Consider the following 16417-nt stretch of genomic DNA (forward strand, 5'->3'; position numbering starts at 1 on the left):
ATGCGCTCTGCCTTTCGGGCTGCTCCATCTTCCTGTCCAGGTCCTCCCTGTGCTCCTGCTGGGCCCAACCAGCTCCGGGGCAGAGTGGGAGGGGCCGGCCCCTCAACGCCCTGGGTTGGGGGGCCCTGCACAGGCAGCCCCGCCTCTGAGGAGTGGGGCTTCCTGGGCTTTTCCTGAGGCCCCTTGGCTTCTGTGTGCTGGGAGGCTCCCCCATTGGTTGGTGCTCCCTTGGCCAGGGTTACTTCCTGGTCTCTGCCCGCAGCACCCATCCTCCCTCAGCTCCGTCGGCCGGAGCGCCAGGTGGAGCTCCAGGTGGCTCCTCCCTTCCCCAGGGAAGGAGGCGGGGCACAGGCAGGCGGCGCTGGACCGCGGCGTGGGGCTGGAGAGAGAAGCCAGCTGCTGTGGGCGGTCTAAGGCCAGCCCCTCCCCACCTGTCCCTTTTCCGGGTTTATTAAGTCCAGGGGCTTGTCCCTGTGGCATCTTGGCCTGGCGGGCAGCATCGAGAGGAAAGTGGCTGAGTTCTGAGTGTTCTTCCTCACCTTGGGCCACTGCACGGCTGCGGCTCGGGCTCAGCCCCGCCCCCTGTGGCCATCTGCCTGTGACTCGCTACCCCTCTCGGGAAATGCTGTCCCATGGGTAAGTCCCCTGCTCTGCTTGCATATCATGGTCCTCTGTTCATTTGGGAGGGAGGGGCAGTATTCCTGCTCACTCCTGACAGGTGTGTGACCACGAGTGCGACCTGCCTCTGCCCCCTGCCCTGGGTCTGCTTCCCCGAAAGATGTCAGGAACTCGGGCTCATTCGTAGCCCTCTGCACCACCCCCCCTTCTCTAGCACTTTCTCCCTGACAGATGAATATTTCTTCTCACCATTGCATTTCTCCCTTCACCCTCTGGTCCCCTGCTTCTGCCATCTGCTTAGGATCTGTCCCCCTGGGGAGCCCATGTCACCTGAATGAAACATTACACGTCTGAAAGGCAAATCTGAGAAGGCTCCCCTGTTGCCACTAAACTTCCCAGTATCCTTCATTCAGATTTCCTTCAGTTTCCCTTCACTCCTCTGCCTCAATTCATTCAACAGATACCTGTTGAGCATCTGTTATACGCCAGGTGCTTTTTAAGGTGCTGCCAATACTGTAGCAAACAAGAGAGACATGGTCCCTGCTCTCCCGGAGCTTCACTCGCTCCAGTGGAAGGTGACAGACTGCCCAAGGAACCCACTAAGTAGGATAATTGCAGGTTCTCAGAAGTGTTACCCAGAAAATGAAACAGCTTCACGTGCTAGTAAGTGACTGCGGTGCCAGTGGCGTCACTGGCTGGAGGGGGCAGGGAGGGCTTTCCTGAGGAGGTGACACAGGAGCTGTGACCTGGAGGGGGAGCCAGGCTCCAGTGCCCCTGGGCGGAGGGAACGGCCAGTGCAAAGGCCCTGCTGTGAGAACAAACTAAAGGACAGTGCCTGCAGCAGAGCAGGCCAGTGGGGAGGGCCGGGACAGACCAGGCCTTGCTGGAGTTTGGATGCTCCAGTGAGGACCTGCTTGGCGTGTTGGTGAGTTGATGGGTTGGTCACCCCCGAGTCCTGCAGGTTCTTGCTTCTCACACTGACATCTGCCCTGGGGTGGGCCCTGCCTCCCCCAGTGCACACCTTGTCTCCTTCAGCCCTGATGTCAAGGTTTTGATTGAGTTGCCTGGTCCCTGATCCCTTCCGCACTCCCGCCTCAGTCGTTTTCCTACCACGTGGTTGGCAAGGCCTCTCCTGGGGCAGAGTCCTTCCTTGGGTCCCCAGCCTGCCCCTGTGAGACCCTCTGCCGTGGGTCCCAGCCCCTGAGAGCAGCTCAGCTCAGCCACAGCGCCCTGCTCACACCCAGCGCTGCTCCAGTGGGTCCTGTGCCTACCACCCGGGTGCCTTTGCAGATCCTGCCTCTGCAGGAGCGCCGGCCCCTGTGGCCTCCTCATGGGCTGTGCCAGTGCCCTGCCTCCTCCAGCAGTGGCTGGTGTGGTGGGAAGGGCCGTGGCCTCACATCAGACAGCCTTGGTTGGTTTGTTGCCTTCCACTTACTAGCTTGTGACCTTGGGCAAGTTACTTCTCTGAGGCTTAGGTTTTGTTTCTAAAATTGGGCTAATGAGACCTACTAATAATGTTGGCCTGTGGATTAATAATGCCACATAGAAGGTGTTCGTGCCAAAAACTCACTTCATGTTGGTCTTTTGTATCAGTATTTGGGAAATATTGTTAAGCTCATTTATCAGGTAGGGATACTGAGGCTCAGGGAACTTCAAGAACTTTCTAGATATTATTTCACCTTCTTTGCTCTTCCAGACTGCCTGTCTTTCTGCATCCCCCTTGATCTTCATCTCTACCTTTATTTCCTTGCTTTCCAAGTGAATAATTTTCTCTTCGGAATTAGTAGACCCTTACTTTTGTAACTCTCAGCTTCCTCGAGCCTGTTTTCCTCCCTTAAAAAAAAATTCAGAAAAATAACTCCTACATCACAGGGATGTCTGAGGCCCAAATGGGATTGTGTGTGTGTGTGCAAGTGCTCTGTGAACTCCAGAGCACTTAATGTCAAGGGAAGGGAGGTGCTTCTTATTTATTTTCGTGCCAGAGGACAGCAGAGACCGTACATCTCATCCTGGTGTCTGCCTGTCTTCTGGCTTGACCCCCTTCAGAGAAATGCCTGCTTCTTCCGTGGTCAGGAGTTTCTGGGTTCCTAGTTAGTTTCTCTCCACCAAGTGGTGTGAAAGCTCCAGAAGGAGAGTGGCTTGTGGCCAGGGTGCAGGGAGTGTTTAGTGTCGAGCATGGACCTGCAGCTTCGCGTGTGGTCAGGATGTGGTGTCCACGTGTGGGTGTTTGCACCCAACCAGGTACGTGCGTAGATGGACGTGGATATGGTGAGGTGTACGTAGTGGGGCTGTGTGTGCATAAGTGGATGCTAGTGTGCTTGTGTGTGCGCGCGTGTGTGTATACTCATCTGTATATGACGAGTAGGGTGTGCATGTGTAGGACCGGACCTGGGCTTGGGACCAAGTATGTGCCTGGGTCCGGATGAGCTTGGTTATTGGACACATACTCTGTGCGAGGCATGGTGCTAAGTTTTGACCCCTTGGAGGTGAGCCAGACTGGCAGCGGACCCCCTGTGGTGGAGAAGGCGATGTCCACCTCCTTCCTGCCCCCTGCTGTGGGGGTGAGTTCATGGTCTTTCAGGGCGGCTGTCCAAGACTGGAGGTAGTCAGTGTTAGACCATGCAATAAACAGACCAAGCAAGGCTCCCAGGGCCCCAGAAAGAGGTGGAAAAAAGAAGCCCTTCTTGGGGTGGGGGGGAAATTGATGTTCAAACAATGATAAAGGAGCCAACGTAAGAAAATAGACTTTGGTTGGGCGGGAGCACTTCGTTATTTATTTTCCTTACTTTTTGAGGCACAGCGTACGTCACGTGCATGAATATCGAACGTCACATTTATTCCGTCCGTGTGTACGCCACCCAGATCGCGATGTAGAGCATGCCCAGTACGGCAGAAGTGTCCCAGGAGTTGCCATCTCCCAGTCAGTTTACTTATTTTTATAAAGGTAATACGTGCCCGTGATATAACCTTCAAAAAGGTGGAAGGGAGAAGGAAAGGTCCCTCCCAGCCCTCTCCTCCAGCCACCTGGTCCCCCTCCCTAGGGAAGCCACCAACAGGAGTTTCTTGCGTCTGTTTCGTTGGGCTTCTTTCCTCTTGCTTTGGTTTGTATTTGGAATTACAGGGAGCATGGCAAGCTTTTAGTGTTTAGGGCCTCTCCAGGTCAACCGGCCCTGAGAATAAGCCCTGGAAGGCCCTGCGCCCCCAGCCCCAGTCCCAGGAGACAGGCCTCTGGTCAGAGTCCTGAACTCCAGTGGATTCAGACCAGACCCCCTTGGCAAGAACCTACAGCTCAGGCATAGGGTGGACGCACCCATGGGGGCTGGTGGCTCCGCCCACACCTGCTTCCCTAGGTCTGCTCCTTACCTGACTGCAGGGTTGGGGCCAGATGGATGGGCCAAAGCCTGAGTACAAGAAGCAGAGAAGGTGCAAGTTGGACAGGGCATAGGGGTCATTCTGTCTATCCCTCTGCCCCAGGGCACCTCTTCAGCTATGTGTGTCAAGGGAGGGGAGGGCATCCCTCTGTAGGCATCTTCCTGGCCTTGGCAATTACGGAGTCTCCCCCTCCCACTGCGACCCTAATGGAAGAGTCTCCCAACCTCTGTTCTTTAGTTTTTATTTTTATTTTACTTTTTAAAATATTTATTTATTTATTTTTTGGCTGCGTCAGGATTTAGTTGGGGCATGCGGGCTCTTCGCTTAAGTTGCAGTGCGTGTGCGGGCTTCTCTCTAGTTGTGGCACGCGTGGCATGTGGGATCTTAGTTCCCCAACCAGGGATCGAACTGGCGTCCCCTGCATTGCAAGATGGAGTCATTTTTTTTAAAATTTATTTTTAATTATTTTATTTTATTTATTTGTTTTTGGCTGCATTGAGTCGTTGCTGCACGCGGGCTTTCTCTAGTTGCGGCGAGTGGGGCTACTCTTTGTTGCGGTGTGCGGGCTTCTCACTGCGGTGTCTTCTCTTGTTGCAGAGCATGGGCTCTAGGCACGTGGGCTCAGCAGTTGTGGCTCGCAGGCTCTAGAAAGCAGGCTCAGTAGTTGTGGCGCACGGGCTTAGTTGCTCTGCAGCATGCAGGATCTTCCCAGACCAGGGCTCGGACCCGTGTCCCCTGCATTGGCAGGCGGATTCTTAACCACTGCGCCACCAGGGAAGCCCCAGCTCTTTATTTTTTTATTGGAGTACAGTTCCAACCTCTGTTCTTTGAAGCCCTGAGTGCTGGCATACAGTAGCTAAAATCACCGGCTTTGGAACCAGGCCGCCTGGTTTGCATCCTGGCACCGCCACTTACTGACTGTGTGACCCTGGGCAAGCTCCCTACACGCCCTGAGCCCCAGGTTCCTTGTCTGGAAAATGGGGATAACGAAGGTACATGCTTCATGGGGCTATGGTGATGACACATCAGATAAGGCATGTAAATATCATACAGGACAGTGCCTGGCATACAGACTCCATTAGTGACAGTTGCCACCATCACCATCATTGGTGGCATGGACCAGGGAAGGCTGCGTGGAAGTGGCTGGCGGAGCAGGAGTAGACGGCGCGTGACTGGGCGGCTTCCCACGTGCCGAGCATGATCTGCGCCCGGAGTGCGCCTGGCGCACGTGTGTCCTTACTCGGGTGTCCCCCCATGTATGGAGGGCCTCACTCCCGAGGCCTTTGATGACAGGCGTGTGGGAAGTGGGCCCCCCCGCGCCCACTGCCACCCCGCGCAGCTTCTCCCCACTCTGCTCTAAAACGAGAAGTACAGTGAGTTCCCCCAAGGGGTCGGCCGCGCCCCTTCCTGTCCCCGCCCCGCCGGCTGCCCCAGGCCAGTGGAGTGGCAGCCCCAGAACCAGGACGGCAGTGGTGAGGTGACCTGGGCGCTGAGAGCCTCGGGAGGCTTAGCCCCAGCGTTCTCCACCTGCCCGGACTCAGCAGCTCCACCCTGTTGCCTGCACCCCCTTCCCCCCGGGCACCCCCAGGATGGTGAGGTAAGGGCCGGGGACCCTGGGTAGGCAGGAGGTGGGGTGCCCCAGGGCCCTCTCCTCACTGCCCTCCTGGCCTCCCAGGTGGTTTCACCGAGACCTCAGTGGGCTGGATGCCGAGACCCTGCTCAAGGGCCGAGGGGTCAACGGGAGCTTCCTGGCTCGGCCCAGTCGCAAGAACCAGGGCGACTTCTCCCTCTCCGTCAGGTGGGTGGCCCGAGGCTCTAGCCGGGGCCAGGACTTGGCCTCTCACTCTGGTTGCCCAGGCCCCAGCACGCCTCGGCCCTGTGTGTGTCCACCCCGCCCCCGTGTGCGCTCCCTGCCCAGGACCCCCCGCCCATCCCCCACGCCGTCCCCACCTCCGCTCTCTCGTATCCACCGGCGTCACCTCCGCCCGGTGCCCTGCAGGGTGGGGGATCAGGTGACCCACATTCGGATCCAGAACTCGGGGGATTTCTACGACCTGTATGGAGGGGAGAAGTTCGCGACGCTGGCGGAGCTGGTGGAGTACTACACGCAGCAGCAGGGCGTCCTGCAGGACCGCGATGGTACCGTCATCCACCTCAAGTACCCGCTGAACTGCTCAGACCCCACCAGTGAGAGGTGAGGGGCTTCGCGCCCTGGCCCAGCCCACGGAGAGGTGGGCTGGCCTCCACCCCAAGTGCCCCTCCCCCCCCCGCCCCCGCCCCCGCTCCTTCTCAGGGCTCTGTGGGGCCTCTTCCCTCCATGTGATCCTGGGGCCCCTTTCCATCAACCACTGAGGAAGCAAGAGAAGGTCACCTCGCCCTTCTCCAGGGTCCCTGTCTGCCAGCAGCGCAGGCTCTACTAGTGTCCGAGAGGCCACTCCTCGTGGCTGTGTTCCCAGCAGTCTGGCTCTGTTGTTAGAAAGAGCTTCTTCTTACCTGGAACAGAATCTGCCCTCCTGTAACTGTTCCCTCCCCAGCAGGGGTTAATACAGGGACAGGCTGATGTTGAGGAAGAGCGTAGGGGCCAGCGTTTATGAGGACACTTAGTGCCTCATCTCAGCAACCCGTGAGGACGGGTCTGCCCTCTTGGGCTGGGTGGAGCTGGACGAGTCCCTTGACCAGAACCCAGATCATTGAAAACTGTGTGATGGGTGTGTAAGGGGCCTAGTACCTGGGCACAGGGTAATACTCCAGGCATCTTTTTGGCTCCAAAGATGTGGTCCCCAAAACTGGGTTGGCTACTTCCCATGCAATCTCCCCAGTGCACGGGTGGAGGGTGGTGGGACCCTAACACTCGGCAGGACGTGGTGGCTCATGTTATAGCTTCATCTCCATGACAGCTCCCATTGAGGGGAAGGGCAGCTGAACAACTCTGGGGTTTTTTTTTTTTCACACTCCTAGGGCCAAGTCAACTTGCCCTTGTCCTATATTTGTGTATCGACTGTTGAAATGATTCTGAACTTTGATTCTGTCTGCTTTCAGTCTCTCTGACATGCATGCCTCCCAGCGCGCATTCATATTCTTTTCAAGTCAGTGATTGAAACTTAGCCCTGGATGAGGCTGAGATAAAGGCCCTGGGGCCCCCCCCTGGAGACCTCTTTCCCGTGAACATGAAGCCACTGATCCCCTTCCTGTGAAGCTACCTCTTCTAGGAGGGAAGCCACATTGATGACCTTGCTGGTGGCTGCCCTTTCTTGCCCTTTTCCTGCACCCCACCTGCAACATTCATGGGGATTTTCCACCCAGACTCTCTTGAGCTCTTCATGTCCTGGCTTCCTCCTCGTCCTGGCCAGGATCTGCCCTGCTGGCTGCTGCAGGAAGAGGGTGGAGCTGGAAGAGGGATGGAGCTGAGCAGACCCCCTGGGAGGGGCCTGAGGCCTGGGTTCCAGCTGGGGCTGGGAGAAGTCGAGGACCGAGGATCGAGGGAATCAAGACCAGGGCAGCTGACTCCAAGAGGCCCTTTTGGTTACCCGTGCCAGGAGGCCTGGGCTCACCCTTGACCCTGGGAGTGTGTGGAGGAGGCTCTTTCTCCAAACCTCCACTTGTGTTCTTGCAGCTGCCCCACCCCCTCTGTGGGAATTTGCATTTGTCCCCTCACTGGCTAGCTCTCCCCTGTGGTCAGCCTGACATTTGCATGGAAACTTCCTCATCCTGGGGCCTGGGGGAAGCGGGTTAGCCCCCTCTCCATAGCCCTGGGGACCTGGCCTATCCCCGAGTGATGGGATGGGGTGGCCCAGGGGGTCCTGGACAGGGCAGGAGACTCTGGAAGTCTCTGAGCTGCAGTCTCCTTGGGGCAGGAGTGAGATGGGGCGGGACAGACTGGCCCCCTCCCTCCTTCTCCCCGTTCCTGCGGTTGGAAAATGCCCCCCCCTCCCCTGGTCCCTGGGCTGAGGAAACCTCACAACCTCACTTCTCACTCTCTCCCCAGAAGGAGTTTTGTGTTTTTTCCATCACGTGGTTTCCTGTGGGGCTGGGCATTGCGGGGCTACAGTTTCCTCCTGGGAAGGGGGTGTGCTTTGGGGAAAGGTCCTAGTTCTGCTTTCTGCCCCTCTGAGCCCCTCTGAGCCCCTCTAACAGCTCGTTCAGTGACATCATCCCAGGCACCCCAGAGCCCCCAAACCACTCTTACTCAGCGGGGTTGTCTGCCTTCCCGGCCCCCCGGGGGACTTCTCCCCATTATGCCTCCCTTGTGACTTCCGTCTCTCCATCCCCAGCCCTGTGGGGTTTGGCCTCTGCATTTGTTCCCCTAGCCCAGCCCTGTCTTTCATGGAGACCCTTCCTGGATTTCTCCCCTCCAAGTATTCTGCATATGGCCTGCCTGTCTGCCTTTGTCTTAAACTTTCAGAGGTGGGCCTGCTTAGAAGTCCTGAGGCTCGCCTCTTATCAGCAAGGGCCTTGGGCCAGTGTGCCATCACCCAGCCTCAGTTTCTTCATCTGCAGAATGGGTAGTATCTACTTCTCAGCATTTCTGTGATGGTGGTGGGTTTGAAAGCATATAGCAGAGTGCCTGCACGTGGCAGGTGCCTGGTTTCCCTGCCCCCTCCGTGAATGTCTACCCAGCACCTGCCCCTGGCTTCGGTCTCACCTCCCCGGGTGCTGTCTTCTCTAGGTGGTACCATGGCCACATGTCTGGAGGGCAGGCAGAGACACTGCTGCAGGCCAAGGGTGAGCCCTGGACTTTTCTCGTGCGTGAAAGTCTCAGCCAGCCTGGAGATTTTGTGCTGTCCGTGCTCAGCGACCAGCCCAAGTCTGGGCCGGACTCCCCTCTCAGAGTCACCCACATCAAGGTCATGTGTGAGGTAAGGCATCTGGGTAGTGGGGCGGCATCCTGCTGGGGGTCCATCTGTGCGCCAGCGTTGCCTGTGGGGAGGGTCAGCCCGGGCTTCGGTCTGAGGCTGGGGGTCCAGGGAGGGAGACTCGGGTCCTGAGAGGTGGCCTGACTCGGCCCCCCTCAGGGTGGACGCTACACAGTGGGCGGTTCGGAGACCTTCGACAGCCTCACGGACCTGGTGGAGCATTTCAAGAGGACGGGGATAGAGGAGGCCTCGGGCGCCTTCGTCTACCTGCGGCAGGTGAGGGGTGGGCCAGGCTGCCTCCTTCCTTCCCCTGAGCTTCTGAGCTCTAGAAGCGGCTGACTTCTCGCCCTCCCTCGCCCCAGCCGTACTACGCCACGAGGGTGAACGCAGCTGACATTGAGAACCGGGTCTTGGAACTGAACAAGAAGCAGGAGTCGGAGAACACAGCCAAGGCTGGCTTCTGGGAGGAGTTTGAGGTGTGTGAGGGGGCCAGCAGGGCAAAGGGCCTGGGGTCCCAGGCAGACCCCGTCCCCTCTCTCCCCACCCCTTCCACTGATCTGCCCCACGTCCTCGCCAGCCGTGGATGGCCTTCTCCAGGGCCTGGGGCTCCATTTCCCCCTCTTGCCCCACAGAGTCTGCAGAAGCAGGAGGTGAAGAACTTGCACCAGCGGCTGGAAGGGCAGCGGCCAGAAAACAAGAGCAAGAACCGTTACAAGAACATCCTTCCGTGTGAGTGCCCTATCCCTGGGCAGCCTCCAGCCCTCCCACATCCATTCACCCAGGAGACTCCCCTTCCGCCAGCTGGCCTCGCCCCATCTCAGAGGGCCTCTTCCCCCAGCTCAAGGGGGGACCCCTCTCCACCCGCAATAGCCTCCCCTCCTCCAAAAAGCCTCTGCTCCTCCCAGAGGGGCCTCCGGCACCCCACCCCCACCCCCTTCTTCCTCTGAAACCTCCAGCCCCACCCCACACAGATCCCTCCCCCCATACAGATCCCCCATCCCTGCCTGCCCGCAGAGCTCTGAGAGCTCATGGCTTCTGGGCAAGAAAGGCCTGGAAACTCAGGAAGGGTCTGACCCACGCCTTTGTTGCTTCCTCTCTGCTCGCTCCCAGTCGACCACAGCCGAGTTGTCCTGCAGGGACGCGACAGTAACATCCCTGGGTCCGACTACATTAACGCCAACTACGTCAAGGTGGGTGTGCCCGCCGGTCATGGGGGAGGGGGGGCTGGGCCCTGGGGACCCCCGTTCGTGGGGGGGCTGGGTCCAAACATGCACGGGCGAAGCCAGAGCTGTTGCCTTGGGTGGCTGAGTGTGGCAGGGGTGCGAGGGGCTCACAGTCCTGCGTGTCTCTGCACCCGCGTCCAGAACCAGCTGCTAGGCCCTGATGAGAATGCTAAGACCTACATCGCCAGCCAGGGCTGCCTGGAGGCCACAGTCAACGACTTCTGGCAGATGGTGTGGCAGGAGAACACCCGTGTCGTCGTCATGACCACCCGGGAGGTGGAGAAGGGCCGGGTAAGCCAAGCCACGTGCCATGAGCCCCCCAGTGGTCGCCCGCCACCATTAAGCCAAAGAGACTTGGGGCATCTCGGAGGGCAAGGGTCCTACCTTGTTGGGAAACTGAGGCACGAGGTCTGGGTACACGCTGACTCCCGGATCCCCGCTTCCCACCCTGGGCTCCCCTGACCACCAGACCCAGATTTCCAGTGGCCTCTTTCCTTAAAGTGTCCCTCTGTTCCGCTCTGGGCGGCAGCCCTTCCTGTTCTCTTGGCTTCATAATACTGTCTGGAGTCAACCCCAAACCCTCACGCCACAGGCAAGCTACCTCCCTGCCTGCAGGCTGCCCCCTCCCCACGGCACCCTCTGCAGTGGAGTGGCCATGACCTGTGCAGAGCACACACTGCACCAGGCTGCTCCCTCTGAGAACCCTGCCGTGGCTCCCAGCTGCCTTCAGAGCAGTCACGCTGCCGGACCTGGCGCTCAGGCCTGGTGGCTGCCCTCCAGCCCTCGCTGCCTCTGACCGGCCAGGGTCCCTAAGGTTTCCATGCCTCTGCACGAGCTCATTTCCGCTAGGGACTGACTTCCTGGCTCTGCACTCTCTCTGCCTCACAGACTCCTCGCTTTTTCTTTTTTCCTTTCTTTCTTTCTTTTTGGTTGCATTGGTTCTTCGTTGCTGCGTGTGGGCTTTCTCTAGTTGCAGCGAGCGGGGGCTACTCTTCGTTCGTTGCAGTGTGCGGGCTTCTCATTGCAGTGGCTTCTCTTTGTTGTGGAGCACGGGCTCTAGGCACGCGGGCTGCAGTAGTTGTGGCATGTGGACTCAGTAGTTGTGGCTCACGGGCTCTAGAGCGCAGGCTCAGTAGTTGTGGCGCACGGGCTTAGTTGCTCCGCGGCATGTGGGATCTTCCCGGACCAGGGCTCGAACCCGTGTTCCCTGCATTGGCAGGTGGATTCTTAACCACTGTGCCACCAGGGGAGCCCGACTCCTCGTTTTGTGAAGACCCAGCTCAAATGCTCCCTCCTCTGTGAAGCTGTCCCTGATTTCCTCCGTTCCCAAGAGGGAGGATTAGTCTCTCCCTCCCCCCGGCTCCTCAGCGGCTCTGGTCCCCCGCTCACCTATCTCTCTGTGAGCTCCTGTAGGCACAGGGGCACAGGCTGCGTTTTACTTGTGTCTAACTCCAGCCCGGTTTGCACAGCTTCAGGTTCAGTGCGTGTGCCAGCCAACGTGCACTGAATGACTTGTTAAGTGGCTGGTGAGGTCTCACCACCTGTAAGAGGCCGAGCCAGGCCCTATGTCTCTGACTCTTGGCCATTTAATTTGTTCATCCATTGGATGCTGACGGGGCCAGCGCCAGGGACTCAGGCCCTGCTCGAGGTGGGCACAGGCCTGAGTCCCCACCTTTACCCTCCCTTTTCAGAACAAATGTGTCCCATACTGGCCAGAGGTGGGCACTCAGCACGTTTATGGACTCTACGCTGTAACCAACTGCAGGGAACACGACGCAGCTGAGTACAAACTCCGCACCTTACAGGTCTCCCCGCTGGACAATGTGAGTGGTCCCTGCCCCATGCCCGGGGCCCTCCTCACACCTGTTCTCTTTGGTTGGGTCGAATGAGGCCATGCGTGGGAGCAGGGGGCACTGACTATGTCCTTGACCCAGGGGGACCTGGTTCGGGAGATCTGGCACTACCAGTACCTGAGCTGGCCTGACCACGGGGTCCCCAGCGAGCCTGGGGGTGTCCTCAGCTTCCTGGACCAGATCAACCAGCGGCAGGAAAGTCTGCCTCACGCAGGGCCTATCATCGTGCACTGCAGGTGAGAATAAGAATGATGATGATGTTATTATTAATAATAATCATCAAAGTAGTAGCTGGCAAGTGAGTACTGCCGAGTGCCACGTGCACTTGTAAGCAGTTTACATATTAACTCATCTAACGCCCCCCCCCGCCTCCACCTCTTCTGGGTTCCCTGATGCTGTTTTTTGTTTTGTTTTGGCCATGCCGTGTGGCATGTGGGATCTCAGTTCCTGCACCAGGGATGGAACCCGCGCCTCCTGCATTGGGAGTGAGGAGTCTTAACCTCTGGACCACCAGGGAGGTCCCTGGGTTCCCTGATGACTCCACACCCATGGGTGGAGCTTAAGCTTGAACCAAGCCCATTGTTTGATCCTGTGCCTGGTGGGGTGGGCTTCCTCAGAGACTTCCCTGGATGTAGCATCTAGTCCAACCCTGCCACATACAGATGAGGAAACAGGCCCAGCCTCTTGCCAGGTCACCGCTGGTCAGTGGGGGGGCCTGGAGCAGGGCTCACGGTAGACCCAGGTCCTGGTCACTCCTGTTTTCTCAGATGCGCCTACCCAGCCGGTGTTTCCGGTATTTCTCCTTGGGGTTGGTGTAGCTCCCCATCCCTTCTCTTTTCCATCTGCAGCCCTGGCGGCAGGCTGAGGCTTCTTCATTGCTGCGACCTATCTCTCCCTTCCCGCCAGTGCCCCCAACTCAGCCCTTGGGCTTATGCACCACTGGCTCCACTGGAGACCCTCATGTTCATGATCAGGAGACCCCATTCCTACTAAGGGGGGAAGCTGAGGGGTCAGCAAGGAGGAGCAGGTGTCCCATCAGGCCTGAGGGGGATGGGAGGCAGCAGGCACAGGGTCCCGGACAGACTTGCTGCTCAAAATTCCAGCTCCTCCACTCACCAGCTGTGCGATCTTGGGCAAAGGACTTCCCTTCTCTGACCCCTGGATTCTTGTCCGTAAAATCAGGGTCTTATAGGGTTGTTGTGAGTGTGAGACCCTCTCACTGTGTCTGGAATACAGTAAATGCCCAAGAATGGGAATTGTTAATGCTTTAATAACTCACGTCAGGCAGGGAATGGGGAAATGGGAATCTGCTCTGTCCTCTGCCCTTCCAGCTCCCTCCACGTGACCCCGGGGCCGTGAGGGCTGGGGCTTCCTCCTTCTGCCCCACCAGCAATTGTGCGTCCTGGGGCAGGGCCGGGGGGCTGCGTCTGGAGGTGCCCCCCACGTGCTGCCTCAGGGACTCTGCCTCCAGGCCGTTCCCCCCCCCTTCTTGAAATCCCCATGGCCTTAATTTAGACGTTACAGGAAGGAAGTGGGTGAGGGGGTGTTATTTTTGACAATCTGGGTTTGAAATTAGACAGTGCAACTCAGGGCATTGGCCTGACTGGCCTAGCCGAGGGGGTGGCACTGGGGTCTGTGTGCGGTCCTGAGGCTCCTGGGGTCTGTTGCAGCAGAGGGTGGGGAGAAGGCAGACTTCCTGCTGCGATGCTACCCCAAGTTGCCTGAGCCCGGTGGCTCCCGAGGCCTGCTGTCTTGGACGCTGCCCTTGCCCTGCCATCAGGATCTGAAGAAAAAGGGAAATGGAGCCTTGCCGAAAGATGCTCCCGAGGCGAGGAGGGCAGCCTCGCTGGGGCCAAGGCTGTGGGAGAGGGCCGGGGAGGCCCAGAGTACCAGGGGAGCAGGCAGGATGTGGTCGGGGAATGGGGTCCCAGACCTCCTGGGGTGGGGGGGCAGAGTGAGGAGTGGAAGCAGGCGGTGGAGTGTGGTGCTGGGAAGGAAAGTGATGGGTGTCTGGGGAGCAGCGTCTTAGCACTTGAGAGCCAGCTTCTGCCCCCAGATCCCTTGGCTGGAGTGATGAGCACGGGTGCAGAGTTGGGCAGACTTCCACCCTGCCTACCTTCCCAGTGACCCTGCCTGGTTCCCTAAGCCCCGCCCCTGCCGGTGCTGTGCTGACACCCCGCCCCCGGCCCCCCCTGCCCTGCCGCCGCTTCCCGGCTAGTGCAGGCTGGGCCTCTGATGGTGCCCCTCCTCTCCGCAGCGCCGGCATTGGCCGCACCGGCACCATCATTGTCATCGACATGCTTATGGAGAGCATCTCCACCAAGGGTGAGGGTGACCTGTGGGAGATGCGGGGCAGGTGGGGGAGCGGCTCCCCGTGTCCACCACCTCTGCCCAGGGCCTGACGTCCAGCTGCCCTCCCTGCCAGGCCTGGACTGTGACATCGACATCCAGAAGACGATCCAGATGGTACGGGCCCAGCGCTCGGGCATGGTGCAGACGGAGGCGCAGTACAAGTTCATCTACGTGGCCATCGCCCAGTTCATCGAAACCACCAAGAAGAAGCTGGAGGTCATGCAGGTGCGGGCAGAGCATGGCCTGGAGGGGCCAAGGGGGGCAGTGGGCATTGCCCGGTGCTGCTGGGACCACTGGCCTCCCACCACATTTCTTCCCACAGTCCCAGAAGGGCTGGGAGTCGGAGTACGGGAACATTACCTACCCCCCAGCCATGAAGAATGCCCATGCCAAGGCCGCCCGCACCTCCTCCAAGTGAGTGGCCCCACCTCCCACCTCCCAGTGTCTGCCCCTTTCTCTTCCCCAGCCCGACCCGTCCTTTCCAGGGAGGTTCGGCTTAAAGTTCAAGCTTGGTTCTTACAAGCTGTGTTCACAAGTGTCTCCTGAGTGCCCTCCACGTGGGGCCGGTGCTAGGCACTGATGTGTGAGATGGAGCCTCTGCCCCCAAAGCAGCTTCTAGTCTAGTGTAAGGACACTGTCAGGACTGGTCTCCTTGCTCTCCTGGCCTCAGTCTGCTCACCTGTGAGATGGGGGTGGCCCCGAGGGGCTGCTGGTGCTGGAGACCCCTGCCCTGTGTCCTGACTGCCCGCACCCACCTGCCCCGCCTGCAGACACAAGGAGGACGTGTATGAGAACGTGCACAGTAAGAACAAGAAGGACGAGAAGGTGAAGAAGCAGCGGTCGGCGGACAAGGAGAAGAGCAAGGGTTCCCTGAAGAGGAAGTGAGCTGGGCCCGTCCTGGGGCGGCCATGGTACGGCCCCTCCCTGGCCTGCCCTCAGGGGCCCCCAGGCTCGGTGCTCTCCCTGGGACGGACGGGGCGGCTGCGGCCTCACCCTGTCTTCCCAACCCAACCAGACCTGTGTCTTGTCCCCCCTCCAGGTCCAACCCTGTCTTATCCCTTCCTTCCCTGTCTCTGCAGCCTCAGCCCCGTCCCTGCAGAGGCCTCCAGTGGAAGACCCAGAGCCTGAACCTCGGAGCCTGGCCCCTATTCCATTGTAATTTAAATGGCCATGTCCCCGCCTCCCTCTCCCAGCCCCTGTATATAGCCCAGCAAGGCCCCTGGCAGGGCTGGGCCCTTCTCTTGTAAATAAAGCCTCTAGGTCACTGTGTGTGGGTCTCTAACTCTGTGTGCCTGGGCGGGAGGGGGAGGCGGGCAGGGAGTGCAACATGTGGACACAGAAGGCTGGGCCTTCACAGTCTGACACACGAGTGTGAGTGTGGGTCAGCTTCCGCCGTCTCGTCCCTTTAAAGTGGAGGACGATCCTGCAAGGGTGGTCGTGAAGATCACTGAGATCAGGGATGATGAAATTCGTTACACTCTTGCTGTGTGTCAGGCGCTGTTGAAAAGACTAAAAGTGGTTATTGAACCGAGGTACCTGTAGCATTCCTATTTTACAGTGGGAGAAACTGACACAGAGAGATTAAATAACTTGCTCAAGGCCACAGGACTATTGAGCAGTGAACCTAAGATTTTATTTTAACTCAGGCCTTCTGACCTCAGAGCCTGCATTCCTGGAGACGCAGCCAGGGTCACCCCGAGGGGGACATAACTACATTCTCTGGCACGGACTTCTACATCCAGAAGCTAAGAAGATGGATAACAACGGCCAGTTAACACAGGCCCAGGGCCAACCTCCCTCCCCCGGGCACCTGGTGTGCAAAGGAGCGCCACGCTTCTCCCTTTCTGGGGCTACTAAGAGCCCTTAGGCCCTTGATCAGAGTTTCAGTTTTATTTTTGTCCGCTCTTCCTTCCCCTGGGTCCACAGTGGACAACAGCGATGATTCCTTCTTTGCGTTAAGGCTTCATGTTGATTATAATGCTAGTCTCCTGGGGAGCTGAGCCTGAGAGAGTCTGACTGGGGAAGGCCCGGCTCCCTGCTGCTGGGCCAGCTGAGGCTGGGTGGTCATTCACTCAGCATACACTTTGTTTATTGAGCGTCCCTGTGTCCCAGGCACTGGAGCAGTGCTGGGGCATGATGGTGAACC

The 16417-nt window shown here is 58.7% G+C and overlaps 1 protein-coding gene across 4 annotated transcripts; it reads left to right on the forward strand.

Moving 5' to 3' along the window:
* The first annotated feature begins 486 nt into the window (after window positions 1–486).
* On the forward strand, window positions 487–15540 carry PTPN6 (protein tyrosine phosphatase non-receptor type 6). 4 transcript variants are annotated; one of them, XM_027093034.1, is made up of 16 exons: window positions 487–636; window positions 5666–5788; window positions 5990–6184; window positions 8657–8846; window positions 9003–9119; window positions 9206–9319; window positions 9476–9572; window positions 9954–10033; window positions 10208–10357; window positions 11758–11889; window positions 12001–12155; window positions 14177–14244; window positions 14345–14496; window positions 14594–14685; window positions 15042–15182; window positions 15311–15540. In XM_027093034.1, the coding sequence occupies exons 1-15, from the start codon at window positions 623–625 to the stop codon at window positions 15154–15156; spliced, it is 1794 nt and encodes a 597-aa protein (XP_026948835.1). In that variant the 5' UTR covers window positions 487–622; the 3' UTR covers window positions 15157–15182; window positions 15311–15540. The 4 variants fall into 4 exon arrangements, with proteins under 4 accessions (XP_026948835.1, XP_026948836.1, XP_026948838.1 ...); XM_027093035.1 differs by having other exon boundaries at window positions 15351–15540; XM_027093037.1 differs by lacking the exon at window positions 487–636 and adding an exon at window positions 5349–5587 and having other exon boundaries at window positions 15351–15540.
* The last annotated feature ends 877 nt before the right edge of the window (window positions 15541–16417 follow it).

This window comes from Aethalodelphis obliquidens, unplaced genomic scaffold (assembly GCF_003676395.1).
Source record: "Aethalodelphis obliquidens isolate GAN/ISIS:26980383/991018 unplaced genomic scaffold, ASM367639v1 scaffold83, whole genome shotgun sequence".
In the NCBI taxonomy this organism is placed as follows: domain Eukaryota; kingdom Metazoa; phylum Chordata; class Mammalia; order Artiodactyla; family Delphinidae; genus Aethalodelphis; species Aethalodelphis obliquidens.

Bases quoted from the DNA above. Each gene is read 5' to 3' on its own strand.
- PTPN6 (XM_027093034.1), top strand. The intron at 11,890-12,000 runs GTGAGTGGTCCC...TCCTTGACCCAG, and splicing joins AGGTCTCCCCGCTGGACAAT to GGGGACCTGGTTCGGGAGAT. The intron at 14,497-14,593 runs GTGCGGGCAGAG...TTCTTCCCACAG, and splicing joins AGAAGCTGGAGGTCATGCAG to TCCCAGAAGGGCTGGGAGTC.